This window comes from Dysidea avara, chromosome 4 (genome assembly GCF_963678975.1).
Source record: "Dysidea avara chromosome 4, odDysAvar1.4, whole genome shotgun sequence".
NCBI classification, from domain to species: Eukaryota; Metazoa; Porifera; class Demospongiae; order Dictyoceratida; family Dysideidae; genus Dysidea; species Dysidea avara.
In genome coordinates this window covers 24,181,035-24,197,347 of record NC_089275.1, presented here as the reverse complement: position 1 = coordinate 24,197,347, position 16,313 = coordinate 24,181,035, and the positions used below count along the sequence as shown (strand labels likewise).

General features: G+C 37.8%; 1 protein-coding gene across 3 annotated transcripts; it reads right to left on the bottom strand.

Moving 5' to 3' along the window:
- Positions 1 to 2,590: 2,590 nt before the first annotated feature.
- Positions 2,591 to 9,610, bottom strand: LOC136254451 (uncharacterized). 3 transcript variants are annotated; one of them, XM_066047140.1, is made up of 7 exons: positions 8,978 to 9,610; positions 8,692 to 8,863; positions 8,582 to 8,638; positions 3,615 to 3,716; positions 2,984 to 3,558; positions 2,824 to 2,875; positions 2,591 to 2,778 (listed from the first exon to the last, which is right to left on the bottom strand). In XM_066047140.1, exons 2-5 carry the CDS (start codon positions 8,791 to 8,793, stop codon positions 3,190 to 3,192), a joined length of 630 nt encoding a protein of 209 aa, XP_065903212.1. In that variant the 5' UTR covers positions 8,794 to 8,863; positions 8,978 to 9,610; the 3' UTR covers positions 2,591 to 2,778; positions 2,824 to 2,875; positions 2,984 to 3,189. The 3 variants fall into 3 exon arrangements, with proteins under 3 accessions (XP_065903212.1, XP_065903213.1, XP_065903211.1); XM_066047141.1 differs by having other exon boundaries at positions 9,231 to 9,610; XM_066047139.1 differs by having other exon boundaries at positions 8,692 to 9,320; positions 9,378 to 9,393.
- Positions 9,611 to 16,313: the final 6,703 nt, after the last annotated feature.

Here is a 16,313-nt window from a genome sequence, read left to right as displayed (position 1 = left end):
GCTTTCCAAGACATGTCATGGTGTGGCCCTTGAGCCACCTTTACAGCCACTTACTGGGGAGATCATTGCACCTAAGACTGCCAACCGTCAGGATGAGGCTAGGGCAGACATTCATGCTAGGGGATTCTGGGGGCAGCGGCAAAGTGCCTTTTTTGTGTTTCATCCTAATGCACCGAGCTACCGCAACACCAGTGTCCCCTCTTTGTATCGACGTCACGAGGCACAGAAGAAACATGAGTATGGTGACCGTGTCAGAGAGGTTGAGCAGGCCTCCTTCACTCCCCTTGTGTTTGCGACCACTGGAGGTATGGGAAGGGAGGCAATAGTTTTCTACCGTCGTTTGGCTGACCATCTATCTCGCCGCGGCTCTACTAGTTACAGTCAGACTCTGGCTTTTATCCGATGCACATTGTCTTTTTCTTTACTTCGGTCAGCTACAATGTGCATACGTGGAAGTAGGTCCATCTCGCATCGCTCCTCTGATGCCTCTCCTGAGATGGGCCGCATTGATGAGTACAGGGACTTTTAAACTTTTAGCAATCTGGTCCTTTTTATTCAGTTGTCCAGCACGTGCTTTCTTTGTGCTGGGGGTGGTAGGCAAGGGCAGTCCATCCAGCCCGGGGAAAAAAATTGTTATGTCGTAGTGAGCATGCATGCTTTAATATGTGAATTAATGGTCAGGGTTCAATGCCTGATTCACTCATGACTTTTATTCTCATGCACGTTCGCTTTTGGTACTATAGCTAGAGTGGTGAGGGCAGTAACTTCCATACAGTGACACTTACACACGAGTGAGACCGGCATGCATACTAGAATGTGCTTTAAAATATAATTATATTGTTGACAGTATTCATTTACCCTTTCACCATAATTATAATAGCTAGCTATCTACATGCTTTCAACACTTAGCTAGGTACTCGTGGACACAGAGTTATGCTAGATTTACTCTATGCCATTAAATAAATTGTGTAGCTATGTAGATTCATTAGTTGCCAATTTATCTCATCTCTTCTTTACAGACTAAATTAATTAACTGTGTTTGTACTGTTTCTATGAGTTCTAGCTACACAAATAAAAAATCATGCAGACTATAGCTAGCAATGCTATTTAGGATTGGCAAAACAAAAATCTTGCCAATTAATTTTATATATATATTCGCTCAAAAATGGACACTATTGTACTTATTCACAGAAACAAGCCATACCATAATGATCTTCTCACTCCAGAAAACTAGGAAAATACAAATAAAGTTCAATTCATCTAAATGAATCCATCTAGCTAGGTAATTACCTCAGTTTATCAAACATCAAGTGGAAGAGATTAACCAGTCAATTCCAAACATCACCTGGCAGCATGGTTCATCCGATGACAATCCAGCGGACCTCCTCACTAAAGGACTCACTTTTGAGCAGTTTCATACCTCTTCATTGTGGTGGCATGGACAAAACTGGTTACTTGATGAAAGGAAGTGGCAAGAAAAAAGACCTATACATAAAGCATTGTTATCAAGTCTATAGTCAGTAAATAGTTACAACATACAAATTGGCTAAATACCTGTGGGTAGTGATAGATGAACATTTAACTTGGAAGAAACATGCTAACAATAATAGCAAAACTGTCAAAGGTGAAGCAAAAGCCTTTCTACAATGAAATTTTATCCACGTAGTGTTACATTAGTGCCACCTCTTATAACTTGCACATTTGCTGCAAAATGCTTGAACTAAATAATATATAGTTGCAATGCTGGCACTCTTAGCAGTTGAGACCAATCTTAGCAGTTGCAATGCTAACACTTGCAACTGTGAGAGCCTTTCTTATAAACTGACACCACAAAATCATTTTCCAGTCTGTTGAAAGCTTCCCCTGACAGAGATGCACTAAATATTGAAGTTAATTTATGGTTGTGCCAGGTAAATAGTAGTTTGAAAGCTACCAATAATGGAAATGCTGGAACAACTGCATGCATATCTGAGTCCACCTAACTACACCAACTGTTACGTATATACTGAACTAGCCTATGTAATTACAAGAACCATCCTACAGATGGAGATGTTCCTCATGCAGGTATAGCTGCGAACAACCTCAGTACACAGGTTTCACTGTATAACAGAAACAGCCTGAACACAAAACTATCGCAGAAATGTCAAATTAATCTACACTAGAGATGCAGCGATATAACCCATATCATATCATTTTAAAACAATATCACTGTATCAATAAAAAGTCAAACTGTATTGATATAATCTATCACATATTGTGGCTTAACATGTTTGACAATCAAATTATTGTACATTGTGGTTAAACTGCGTAATATGTAGTGCTTCTAAAAGAAAAATTACCTCACTTGTTTCTCTTTAAAAAAAACAAAAAAAAACAATAACATAGACCATTAGACTCCGCTTTGTATCGCGCAATATACTGCTGTATCGTGATACACCAGAGGCAATACATCGATACATCTACACACTGTATTGTTGCATCTCTAATCTACACACAGATCTACAGCATTCAATTATAATATTTCACCTGTCTAGGCTAAAAGTAATAAAAAAAAATTGTTTAAAAGCTTTTTCTCATTCCATATCTCCAATTTTGACTATCACCCTAACTTTATACCAGAAAATGTGTATAGCTATAGACAGAAATGAAATAACAGATGTTGTTGTTTTCACAATATGTAAGTAAAATATTCACAAGCAATAACACAATGAAAGTCATCCGTACGGAGGCTTGTTCTTGAAAATCTTTTTCACAAGTTTGGAGAGAAGATGAACGCATCTACAGTACACATACTCTTGACAAAACTAAAAAACACTTACATACCTCTATTAGAACAGTTGTCAGCTGGTACCTGATCACTTTCGCGTACAGTCTTCTAAAAGGTAAACAAACATGCTAACACCAGCATTACAGAATTCACATAAACAATGGCTTGAATGAACATGCTAACTCTGTAAACTGTCTATGCACAGTACAAGCATACCTGTCGTGTACCATAACACCCAAAAAGGGATACAACATTGGAATTTCCTGCTGTCTGTCTCATAATCCCTGGCAGACTACTACTAGCATATTCCTTGTATTGATCATGGCTCTCATAATCACTGACAGTTTTAGGGTTTCTAACCATAGTCCTGTCATTAGTCTGCAAGGAATAACTTGTATTGTTTATGTCAACATCTACAGCTTTCAATGGAGTCTTGGCTCTTGATGCACTTCTAGATACCATGTTTCCTCTAATAACATTTTGATGATGATCAAATGACCAGCATCATTATGCCATCTGTTTTGGCTGCCTGTTGGTTTAGTATGGCCCGTTCTGTTGTCTGCATCACCAAGTACTGGGGACATTCCCGTTGTACTTGTAAATGTATACTGAAGAAGTGGTGATTGTTGATGGTGATTAGGTGAAGAGTACACTTCAGCTTTGCTAAGAGAATCACGGACTAAATCATCAACATCTATACCAGTAGTAACAGCTGCTCCTGGTTCTACATTACTACATTCTGTGAAACAGTTATCAGCAGTTTTATAGAAATGAGCAATACTGTGGAAGTTCTAATGGAAAAGGCAAATACAATAAAAATGCATTCTAACAAAATGAACTCACTGACTTTCAAAACTTTGGCTGGTACCCATGGGATGGTAGCAGTTAATTGAGAGAGTGACATCATCAGTATTGTTGTAAGGAACACACAGCTAGCATTACTTGAGCACTGTTACAAAAAGACATGCATAGCATGAACACAATTACTGGAGAGATTACACAGACCATTGTGGTACCTGAAGGAGTTGACACTAGAGAAGCTTAGTAGAAATGCTTCATGCTAGAGTAAGACAAATTCTATGTTATTGTTCTCAAAAGAATAATCTGAATGAAGTTATCTAAAAATATACCACTTTAGCGTGGGCGTTCAAAGGCGCCACTCGGTGTTTAACTCGCATATTGCCAGGGAAATATCATAGGAAAGTGGTTTGCCAATGACTTTGATGCCCAGCCAGTTCAAAGAAACGATACGCTTTGACTCGTTATATTGAGCGACATAGAGCTTTGCATTGTGGGATTTGTTTTTGTGGTAGTTGCTAAGCTTAGTACTAGTGTTGTTCTGGTATACTTTTACTAATACTTACTTAGGGAAAAGTATAGCCTTTTTTCTGTTAGTATTGCTTACTAATACTATACCACATGTTGGATGATTTACTAAAGAGATACTCAATACTTTAGTAAAGGGATGGTTAGATACTAAATACTTACTCTTTACTTATAATTGCTTCATCAAGACTTAGTAAGTATTAAGTGATTTGCTGACTCAATGACAAGTTTTCATTTATCAGTAATCAGCATGTTTTTAAACTTATGAAAAAGTCTTTTCAAAGCCATTAGGCCCTTTATATCCTCTGGTATTACTTAACCCAACAGTCACTTTGCCCATGTTATTTGATCTATCAGAATTTAAGGACTAAGGAGAGCACAAAAATTGCTTAGTTCACTTTGCTAACTGAAACTGTTGGAGTTTATTGTAGGTGGAAGCTGTTAGTGAAATGGCAAAGCAGAGGTTACCTAGTAGCCTAGTTGTGACAAAGCTCTGGATATAAGTTTGTGTCAAGTTTTGGTGGATAAGGAGGAAGGGAAAGAACCTTGCAATCACAGGATTAAAGGAAAGTACCCTACAAATCTAAAGTCACATCTAAAATCCCATCATAAAAATGAGTTCTCAAAACTTGCTGAGCAAGAGGACAAAGAAAAGAAGAAAATGGAATAAAAGAAACTGGATTCTATTGCTTCTTCTTCTTTTAGTAAATCAAAGCAGCTGAAATTATCAGAATTTAAGAGTGATATGGTGTATGACAAATCACCAAGAAAGTATAAAGCTATTACAAAAAATTAGCTGTTTTCATTGGCACATCAAATGTTGCAACATCTTTAGTTGATAATTTGGAAATTAGAGAACTGCTTTTAGAAATGGACAAACAGTATTAGCCACCTGGAAGAAAAGGGTTAAGTAAAGAAATAGAAGGAATTGCTCAAGAGTTAAAAGCAAAGATCAATATTATTTAGTTTTACAAAGTGCCAGTAGGATAAATCTTTGTGCTGATAATTGGACCAAAAAAGGCATGACTGCATCATTTCTAGGTATCACAGCACATTGTTTCTCACAAGCTGACCACAAAAGGCATGGTGTTACTCTAGGTGTGGAACCTTTCCCATCTCCCCATACAGCTATTAGAATAGCCCAGACTTTCAATAATGTGTTACAACAATGGAATATTCCCAAGACTAAGGTGTTTAAAATACTAACTGATAATGGAAGCAATATGGTTGCTTTTGTTAAGCCACATTGCACAGATCAAGTTGATAATGATCATTCTGATGATGGTGAAGGTGACATCTTGAACACATTGCCCAGCCAAGAAAGCATGGAAAGTCACCATTCTTCTGACTCAGATGACGACTTGGAATCAAGAACCATTACTGCTATAGAAGAGAGTGTGACAGACTTTGAAGTGGGTGAAGAAATTCACCAGACAACCCTAACGGCTGAGAATTTCAAAAGACTAGGATGCTTCATGCATACTTTACAACTAGTGGTCAATTCCTGTGTAATATCATCCAATACAACTATAAAGAAAGCTAGACAGTTAGTGAGTCGGTGCAACAAATCCTATAAAATGACAGAAAAGCTTGTCAACAAGGCTGGGAAAATTAATAAATGATGTACCGACTAGATGGAATTCGACATTTCTAATGATAAGTTGAATGATAGATGCTAAACCACACTTATTAGAAGTTTTAGAAGAACTGGAGTGGGAAGGTTTAAGTTTTAAGTTCAAGTGAACGGAAAAGGCTACAGGTAATTGAAAAGATTTTGGAGCCATTTCATCATCATACAAACATTACTAGTGCAGAGGACACAACTACAATAGCAATGGTGATACCATGCAGTTCTTAAAGAATTGAAATTGCATCTAAGAGAGATGAAGAAATCAGGGTCAACAGTAACAGTAATGGCAGACAAAATGCTAACTGATATGAAGAAAAGGTTTAAGTTTGTAATGGATGCAGAATCTGACATGTTTGACTCTGTATACATTATATCTACATACTTTAACCCAGCTTATAAGAATGTTCTTTCAAAACAACAGGAAGAGCTAGCTCAAGTATTTATAAAGCAACTAATTTCCCACCAAGACCAGTGTGAAGTACCCGCAGAGACAAAGATTGAAGGAAATCCCACAACTAACCCAATCCCTAGCCGTTCTGACTCAGGGGAGCCTCAAGCAAAACGGTTCAAGCATCTTAGTAGACTACATGTAAGTAAGCTACTCGAAGAAGAAGAATCCAGAGAAAATAGCGCTACACCGGACAAACATGACTTGGAGTTAAATGATTATTCACTTGCTAGTACAACCATTGAAGAGCATAAAATGGATTCATTAGATTATTGGGTACGGAAACTGAAGCACTATCCAGTACTAGCTCCAATAGCCTGTGATATTTTAGCAGTACCAGCCTCAACTGCTCCTGTAGAGCGGATTTTTTCAACTGGTGGGGATGCTACCGGGGGAAAGAGAAAGAGAAACAGATTAACACAGAAAAATTTAGAAAGAGAAATATTTATTTGAAGAAACAAGAAATATCTGTAGATTTACTAGATCAGACCAGAACAATAATTATAGTTACTAACTGGGTACTATGTACTAACTACTTACCATAAATTTTGGCAACATACACTTTGTCAGAGCAAATTGTGGTAGTAAATACTTTAAAATACTTACTCATAAAAATTTACATACCAAAAGTAATACTAGTACTTTACTATCTTTAAAAGTCAAGGTGAAATACCAATACCAATACTATACCAGTGGCGGATCCAGGATGGGGCATTTGGGGCAAATGCACCCCCCCTTCAAGAAATTGCATACAAGATCGAGATACTCTAATAGAGCAGTCAATTACTCTAATAAAGCAGTCACAATGTTCATGAGGCAGTGTAGCCTACCTATGAAGCTATAAATAGGATTTTATTTTACATAACAGACGTGATATAGTTGGTAAGGATAACTAGCTATTATTGTCGTGACCTTTTTTTTTTTTTGGTCTTCAACTGTTTTTCAGAAAAGTGCCCCCCCTCTTTCCAAACTCTGGATCCGCCCCTGTATACTAACAACTTTCTTAATACTGGAACAACACTACTTAGTACATAGGCTAAGATAGACTAGTTGGTTGTTACTAAAGGAGAATGAAGGCATAAAATAATTGTTTGGACGATTGTGGATGCGTATTTCTACCCACCGCGTATCAGCCTTTGAACAGACCATGGAACAGCAAAGCTACTACTGCTACATTGAAATAGGTTAGTAACTTACAGTCCTAAGACCTTAACTTAATATAATAACTTACTTACTGTCCCAATAGCGAAGTTAGTTGGCTCAACTTTGTACAAAAATGATAACAATATAAACTCAATCCCACAATCGCAAGTTTTCTAACATAGCGTGTTGAACCATAGTAACGTATTAATGACGTTTTAACGTATGGACACTGTTTTGATGGCTATTAGCCCATGCTTTTAAAACCACGATCAATTTTCAGATGCTACTGTATAAAACAAAAAGGATGAGTTCTCGTTAGTTCTTTCACCTATTAGGTGAGTGTGTCCCAAGTGGTATATATCACTTATACCACGGCTGCTTGGGATTTTGCTGATATATACAACCAAAGCCCGAGGGCTGCGGGTGTATATGTCAGCAAAATCCCAAGCAGCCATGGTATAACTATTAAATAGACTCAAATCTCTTGCAGACATACACACATGTCAAACCAAGAAATCAAGGGTACAGGCATGTACCAAATCAGAAATTCCAAGGTAAGAATTAAGGTTGCGCTGAAGTAATTATGTGAAGCCTTACAAGGCTAATGAGTCAGCTGTTTGTGGTCCTGTGCAAAAAACAAACAAACAAAACAAAAACAAAAAAACACAGAAACTATAGAACAAAGTGAAGCAATACGAAGATTTGAAAGAATCAGCTCTATTAACCTGTCAGTCTACGCTAGGTTGTGTCTTAGGAGAGCTACTTTTTAAATTAGCTTGTAATTTCAGAGTTTCAGAGATACAATATTAAACGAGTGTTTCCACGAAAATTGGTATGGTTCACTGCAACACTACAGACTATCTTACAAACCCTTTAGAAGTAGACTGCATGATTCTCAAGTGAAGTTCTCCATCACCCTGAAATAGCTCATTAACTGCGTGGATTAATTTTAATTGTGATGAATGGGCACTGTACGGCTTCACATTATTACTTTAGTGCCACCTTAAAGACCTTAAATAAAAACCTTACTGGATTGTCTCATGTTAAAAGCTTTTGGACAAGTCCAAGTGATGTTGAATGCCATTACTGTAACAGTAAGCATAGAGAACTTAGTTAACCATACATACATTTGAGACATTTATGCAGGAAAAGTCCCCTGGCCTATAATTGAGACAGGCATATATTCAAGTGTGGCTTTCATACGAGGAAAAAAATAAATGCTAATACAGTTTCTATACATTTGGGATCCACCTAGGCATACTCTCACCTTACTAATATCAGTACACAACCAAGAACGATTACCCCAACCGGTAGAACCCCAAACCTGCAAGTATTAAAAAAACATAATATATGTTCTTGACAAGTTATAATATTAACCATATCAGTCTGGTGAGCCTGTTCTCCAATACTTCTGATTATGTCTGCAACATCAACCATAGAGCCCACACGTACAACTTTGGCTTGAAACTCATCAGTCATTATGTCAAAGTGAGCAAGGGATGCATGTAGGTGTGATATGTTGATAGTAACATCACCAGCATATGGATAACTGAAGTGATATAAAACAATATTAATAAGCATGCAGGAAACATAGCAAATTTTCTACAACAGTAAAAAATGGTGCAATCTTTAAATATATAAAAAGGCTATTTATTGCCAACACCTTTCAAAACCTTGAGCAAGAAACAGTGTGCTACAACATAGGCAGAATGTCAGACTTCTGTTACTGTACAATGGGCTATCGAAACAAAATCCAATGCACTACAATAATATGTAAACAGTTGTACACAACATTAAAAAGTACTTTTGATATAAAGCAATGAACAACAGATGTCTATTTCACTGTCATTTTATACATATAGGCATCAAGACACATGGTAGTGTGTCGTGTGACCAAGAAAGCCAGTGCACCATACCGTGAGTATATTGACAGGAAGAAAGAAAACAGCCTTTTCACGCGTGCATAGCTCCATGGCCCCTTCTCCAAAGCACACCATCTGGTCCAGCTATTAGGTGGTTATGTTCATGGCTGATAGTTGCTCCTGTAAAATATTCACCCCCACCTCCAGTAGCCACTTGCCTGAGAACTGCACCCAAGTTGGTCTCGTAGTGACCCTTCTGGCCAAGTGTCACAGATGATTTAGAGGTGCCTCTCATTGTACCACCTCACTAGAAGTGTGATGAACATCACCACCTCCTAGAGTGCTAACCATGACACATGAATTCACTTGAATACCACAGGCTCAAACATCCATTATAGTGTTCATGTAGGACATACATACATATTCTACACATGGTGACAATCACCAACAACTGAATAGCTACTGTGCATGCATGACATGAAGGCGCCAGTTTGTCTCGGTGTCGCTAGTGTCAGGTCGTAAAGAATACACACTGTGCTACACATAAAGTAGGATACTCACCCACAGCCCAACTCAGTATTTTCGCGGAATGTTTTCTCGGCTCTGACTCGTCTCACTCGCAGTACTTATCCACTTAGCAAGACCTTCGTTCGCACGAACTGCCAGAGAACACGGTTATCACCTTCTTCGTTAATCGAACAAGGTCGACCTACCGTCATATGGTGGCGGGTTCAGGAAGTCTGGGGTTTCAATAGCGAGTAGAGGTACTTGAATTCCTCTGCCTGAAGACCTGTAGCTACCCATTTCAGTGGATTTGTGTAAGTTAATTCAGTTCTAGTTAACCAGTATCACGATTTAAAAAACTTAACTCTGAAAAGGGGGTTCGTCCGAACCCTTTGAGCCCCCCCTGGCTACGCCCCTGCTTTATAGCTGCAATGGGATTGTTGGCCACATGACCATTTTTTGGGTATCATATTAAGTACGGTATACTGTATATTAGGGATCATGGAGATTTGGGTTTTCCTAGCCAAAATATTTACCCAAAAACCAGCTTCACAACTCCATCCTGGCACCTTGGCAGTATTGGTTAGGTATAACCAAGCCCAAAAGTGCCTTCAGTACGATCCTAAAGGCTTTTAATAGATTGTTACAAAATTTAAAAGATATATATTCTACTGACTAACTGCCTGCCTGCCTGCCTGCCTGCCTGCCTGCCTGCCTGCCTGCCTGCCTGCCTGCCTGCCTGCCTGCCTGCCTGCCTGCCTGCCTGCCTGCCTGCCTGCCTGCCTGCCTGCCTGCCTGCCTGCCTGCCTGCCTGCCTGCCTGCCTGCCTGCCTGCCTGCCTGCCTGCCTGCCTGCCTGCCTGCCTGCCTGCCTGCCTGCCTGCCTGCCTGCCTGCCTGCCTGCCTGCCTGCCTGCCTGCCTGCCTGCCTGCCTGCCTGCCTGCCTGCCTGCCTGCCTGCCTGCCTGCCTGCCTGCCTGCCTGATGCCTTCAGGCAAGTGTAACTCGATAACAGCTAAGGCTATGGACTTGATTTTTTCACTGTTCGATGTCACTTCATCCCGAGATGTGCCTTTTGGCATACTGCCGTATGTACAATTCACGTATCATGGACTTACTTTTGTCCTCCTTTGTGTCACATTTCTTTTTGCTGACAGCCAAAAGGTGCCGATTTGCGGTAGAGCAATGCATGGCTTCCCTACGGTATGCTTATAAACAGGAATCGTCCATATTTCCATTCGATTAGGGATCATAGAAAAAAAAAAGAAAACAAGGGAGGTTGCCTTCACCTCCCGATATACTAGTGAACATTTAATCCCTAATTCAGTCTTGGTTTTGGGTATAGACTGGATTAGGGATTAAATGTTCCCTAGTATATCTGGAGGTGTAGGCAACCTTCTTGTTTCCCTACTTTTTTCCTATGATCCCTAATCGAACTTAAAATTTCTAATTTTTCCTTTAACTTGTGTACAGTTAAAACTGCACTGATATTGAACAATTTAATGATATATTAGCACTTATTTGTGTTATCTAAAGGTAAGCCTGTATGAAAATCATCAGAAATAATGAAAAAGACTGAGCATCATCTTATTTTATAGTGTAAATCTTATATGAAGGGATTTTTGGTCACATGACCACTTTTTTGGATATTTACATATGTTAAAATTGTGCTGATAGCAGCTGCTGCAAACATTCCAATAACAAATTAGCACTTGTTTGCTTTATCTTAAAGGTAAATCTGTGTGAAAATCTCCAGAAACAACAAAATCAAGCACCTTCCTGGGAATCCTAGTATGTCTTGCATGCAGCATTTCTACACTGACAGCAAGTTGAGTCCATAATTCCAAAAGTCTCCACAACCAAAAGGCAGAATAGTCCTCCATGGTAGCTACAACGTTCTAGTGATATTTATCTTTTAGAGCCTTGACTGAGCAGCAGCAAACTGCAGCAGTAACAGCAAGCAGCAATCAACAAGTAGCTTTTATAATAAAATACAAGAAATTATATGATAGAAATAGCTATACTACGCATCTACATATATTGAGAGCTACACTTACGATCTCTATAATTCTGCATGGTAGAACCAGGCAAAAATCTATGGATGAGTTGCCAATCTAATGCATATGTATTTACATAAGAAGTAAAGCCACAATGTCCTGCATAATATTGATATGCTTGAAGTTCAAACCAATTCTATAATAGCTAAGTATAGTTACTGAACTTTCTGTTTAACTACATCAGCAATCCATGCAAAGAATAGGAGGCATTATCTTGCATGAAGATTGTGGGAGAGGAATTGTTAAACTCCATAATAGTTATCTGTGAACCTGTTTTGAAGTCTGCATAGTGGGCTGCATAAACATTGAATACAAACTTTCCCTCCACCATGCAGGGAGTATAAGGAACAGGAAAATTACAATATACGTAGATGAGATGATTATAACGTTTATCAACTGTCTAAATGTATTGTTCCTGCTGCATTCATCAGGAGGTAGGTTGTTGTTTTTCCATTACTTCAATAACTTTATTGCTGATGAGTCAATTTTTTATAGGGTCTCATATAGCGAGCAGTAAGGATGCATGGCCTTTAGTTGTGGTATGGATGGAGGGATTAATTCGTTGATGGATATCTGAAATAGTTAGTTGACAATTTTATAAAGGGTTACAAGTTCCATGTTATCTCTTCCTTGTGATAAAGATGGGAGATTAACTAACTTAACATTGCATGCAGTAACCCTTGCATTGTTTGTAATAAAACGGTCAGCTTAATGTTACACCATATCAAGCTGATGTACATGGCCAGCTTCCATTATAAAATAGCTCAGCACAGTACACTGGTACATAGCTTTAAAAACTGAAGTGCAGACTTTCTTGTGGGAATTACATGCAAAAGGAAAAGAGCAGCCTGCAGGGGTATGAGAGCTAGTTGGGTACAAAAGTGTTTAACATTAGTATGGCAGTAGATTTTAGCTTAGTGTTAATAGTATGGTAATTGAAATGATCTTAAAATGAAATTATTTCTAAATAAAAATTTATATATATATATTATACACTTGTACATGTAGCTAGCTAGCAATGGGAAAATATATATTTCACACAAAGGGAAAAATAGTTTCACATCTACAATTTAGTTTCACATCTACAATTTAGTTTCACATCTATCAGTTTCACACAAAGGGAAAAATATATGTCACATCTACAATTTTTCATTTACAAAATGAAACTGATAGCCAACATACATAGCAACAATGGCTAATAAATGGGAAACAACTGCAGCAACTCCACCTGTTCTCTACAATCAAGCACTTATAAAAACACTATAAGGAATAATAAATTACTTACAGAATTTCCAACACTTTGGTACTTTTTAACATTTAGAACAGTGTACGTTGATTGTGGAGTGGGTGAATTTGAAGCTACAACAGATGCCATCCACAGCATCTGGTTATGAGTATCAACTGGATATTTCTCTGAGAGACATTCAGCACTATTTCTTTCACAAGTTGTAGACAAGGCAACCTCTAACCAAGGTTTATATTTGATCTTGTTACCGTAGGGTAAGAAATTTTTGTGGGATACAAATTTTCATGGATTTTGCAGGTGTCTTATCTGCGAAAATTAAACATTAGCTCCTGTACTAGTTGTATGGAGATTGATGTTTAAACCACGAAAATTTATTCCATGAAAATTACATATTTTAGCAATCCACGAAAATTTAATACCATGAAAATTTCTTGCCCTATACGGTATGCATTTTACTGTGACAAACAATACCTGTTGTGTTTCACTGAATACACTAACCACCACCATTTTATATACGAACATCAATCAGGAACTTGCTAGCAAAACATTCAGGACTGTTTCTATCACAAGATGTAGACAATCTTCCAGAGTATTCTACCTACCTGTCCTTGGGATTCAAGGTGATGGCTACACTGATCATTTTTCTAATGGCTAGTTTGGTCTTAGTCACCATCAATACTACAAGAAGGTTACACAGGCCTCATAACATCTTTGTGGCTAATTTGATGATAACTGATATGATATTAGCAGTGCTGTTTTGTGTGATGTCTGCTATTATGACTATTGGCTATGCTATTGGGGCAGGAGATTTTATCAGTTGTAATGTGTACTATTTTCTCTTTCATCCGATAGTTGTGCTTCATTTTACAATGTTGATGATATCAGTTGACAAAGTAATTGCTATCAGATTTCCTTTCAAACACAAAAGAATTATGACAACCTCTGTCACTCTAAACATATGTGTCATTCTATGACCTTTATCGATGGCACTTACAGCTCATCTGTTTTTTAACAGTGATGATTATCAGGGGCGTAGCCAGGATTTTTTGAAGGGGGGTTCCAGCACCAGCATTGAGTTACTAGAAGCAGGGGTCTGGGGGCACAGCCCCCAGCCGCTGAGAGACTTTCAATATTTTAATAAATCAAAACTCAGCAAATTGCTATATTTTATGCAAAAAGTACATTATTTATTTATTTTATTTTTATTAGTTTAACCAAAAGGTAAGGTGAATACAAAAGGCAAATATGCCTATATAAGTACCACCTACAAAAACAATACAATACAAAACCAAACAACTAAGGATACATTACAACAGTACATTGAAATAAAAGCCTACATTAAAAACATACATGACTTAATCAGAAACAAAAATTGTATAACATTCACCTAAAAGTAGTGCGGCGTGTAGTTGACAGAATGTCAAATGGGATGGAGTTCCACCAAAATACACTGTTCACAAAAAAGGAGTAATGGTAAGAGTTTATGGAGGACTGCTTGCATAGAATAGACAATGAGTGTGATCTGGTAGAGGCAGCAGAAGAAAAAGTGAAGTAATTGCTAAACTTTAGAGATATATGATGGTGAAGAATATCATAGATAATTGTCAATGACAGATGTTTACGTCGGGTGGAAAGAGATGGCCATGATAGCTCTGTACAGCATTCCTCAGATGATTTAGACCATTTATAGGTCCTAGGACAAAACCTGCTGCCACAAATCCAGCGAGAACCACGGTTTTGTACTCGTTCAAGGGCAATGGAGTTTTTATGAGTGTGTGGATTCCACACAGTACTTGCATAATCCAGAATAGGAATCACAAGTGACCTAAAGGCCTTTTGTTTTGAAGAAGCTTTACATTAATTATGATGCATTAAGTGCCCCTGGGATGAAGGTAGTACTATATAAAGCCACCTAGTAGAAACAGACAGCATAACACATAGAGACACATATATATAGTAATCTGTAAGTGATGGTTATATCTCACTGTGGTATAGGAGCCATGAATCCACTGATACAAATGACAATCAAAACAATATAACTATACAAATATGCATGCATAGCATGGATTCATTTTGCATAACACAAGTGATAAATTACTGGAGCTCTATATCTTTAAACACTGCACACCAAAGCTATAGCAGTATAAGGTCATGCTAAGTTTTGCATTTAATGTTGGAATGTCTGAAAACTTCATATGGACATGGATATTTACATGCATGTTCTATTAGAGTATACCTGACTGATCTATTAGAGTATATACCTGACTGCTCTATTAGAGTATATCGATCTTTTAAACAAGTTTTGAAGAGGGCTCATGTTACCTCTGTAAATCCTTCCCTGAGAGATGAATGTAAGTTTTATCAATTGTTGTGCTGTGCCATTACACTATATTGCTCACTCATTTTGTCCTGCCACACTAAATGGTGTCAGGATCCTGCTTGCAGAAGTCTAAATTTTACAGGGGGTTCCTGAACCCCCCGGAACCCCCCCTCCCTACGCTCCTGATTATGTTGAAGTGTCTGAGTATGGTACCTGCACTTATGGCAATGCTTTCGTTGAAACTATAACAACTTATGCAACACCAGTTTTTATGGAAACAATTATAACAATGTCCCTCAATGTCTACTTAGCCATTAAAACTTATCAAGTTAACAAACAAATCCAAAAGGAAACCAGATTATCAGGTTCTACCAGTCAAGTTGAAGCTTTAAAACAAAAGCAGCACAAACTCAAGCACCACATTAAACCTATTAAGACATTACTGGTTATTTTATTTGGGAATTATTCTATTGGTGTGCTCTTCCTGACATTGTATATTCCAGGAGAAGTACTGATAAACTCCACAGCTTATCACAACATTATGGACTACATCATTGTTCCCAATGTCACTTATACGACATTTCTTCTTGACCCATTTGTGTATGGCTTGTATTTCATACAAGTCCGTGGACCAATGATCAGGGTATCAAAGAGGCTATTGTGCATGTACTGTAGCTAGAGCTTTATGAAATAAAGCCTTTGCAACATACATATAAGCAGATAAAGTATAACAATTAAACACAAAGTTATATATCAGGCATGTAAAAGTTGTATATATTTTATGTAATGTAAATGTGTTGTATTAATATTAAATTAATTACCAGTATTATACTGTACATTATCCTTTTGCACAATGTACCACATGTTGATCCACTTGAATATGGGTTTTAATTATACTATAGCTATGTTTGAGTCGTAGGCCCTTACTTGTCTGAATTCCATCATTTTGTGTTGCGGTAATTGAATCATTTTAGATGTTGCAAAAATTTGTCAATAGCCATTTTGTAGTAAA

Bases quoted from the DNA above. Each gene is read 5' to 3' on its own strand.
- LOC136254451 (XM_066047139.1), bottom strand. From the start codon at position 8,895: ATGCTTATTAATATTGTTTTATATCACTTCAGTTATCCATATGCTGGT. The intron at 8,639-8,691 runs GTTAATATTATA...TAATACTTGCAG, and splicing joins AGGCTCACCAGACTGATATG to GTTTGGGGTTCTACCGGTTG. The intron at 3,559-3,614 runs GTCAGTGAGTTC...CTTTTCCATTAG, and splicing joins TACCAGCCAAAGTTTTGAAA to AACTTCCACAGTATTGCTCA.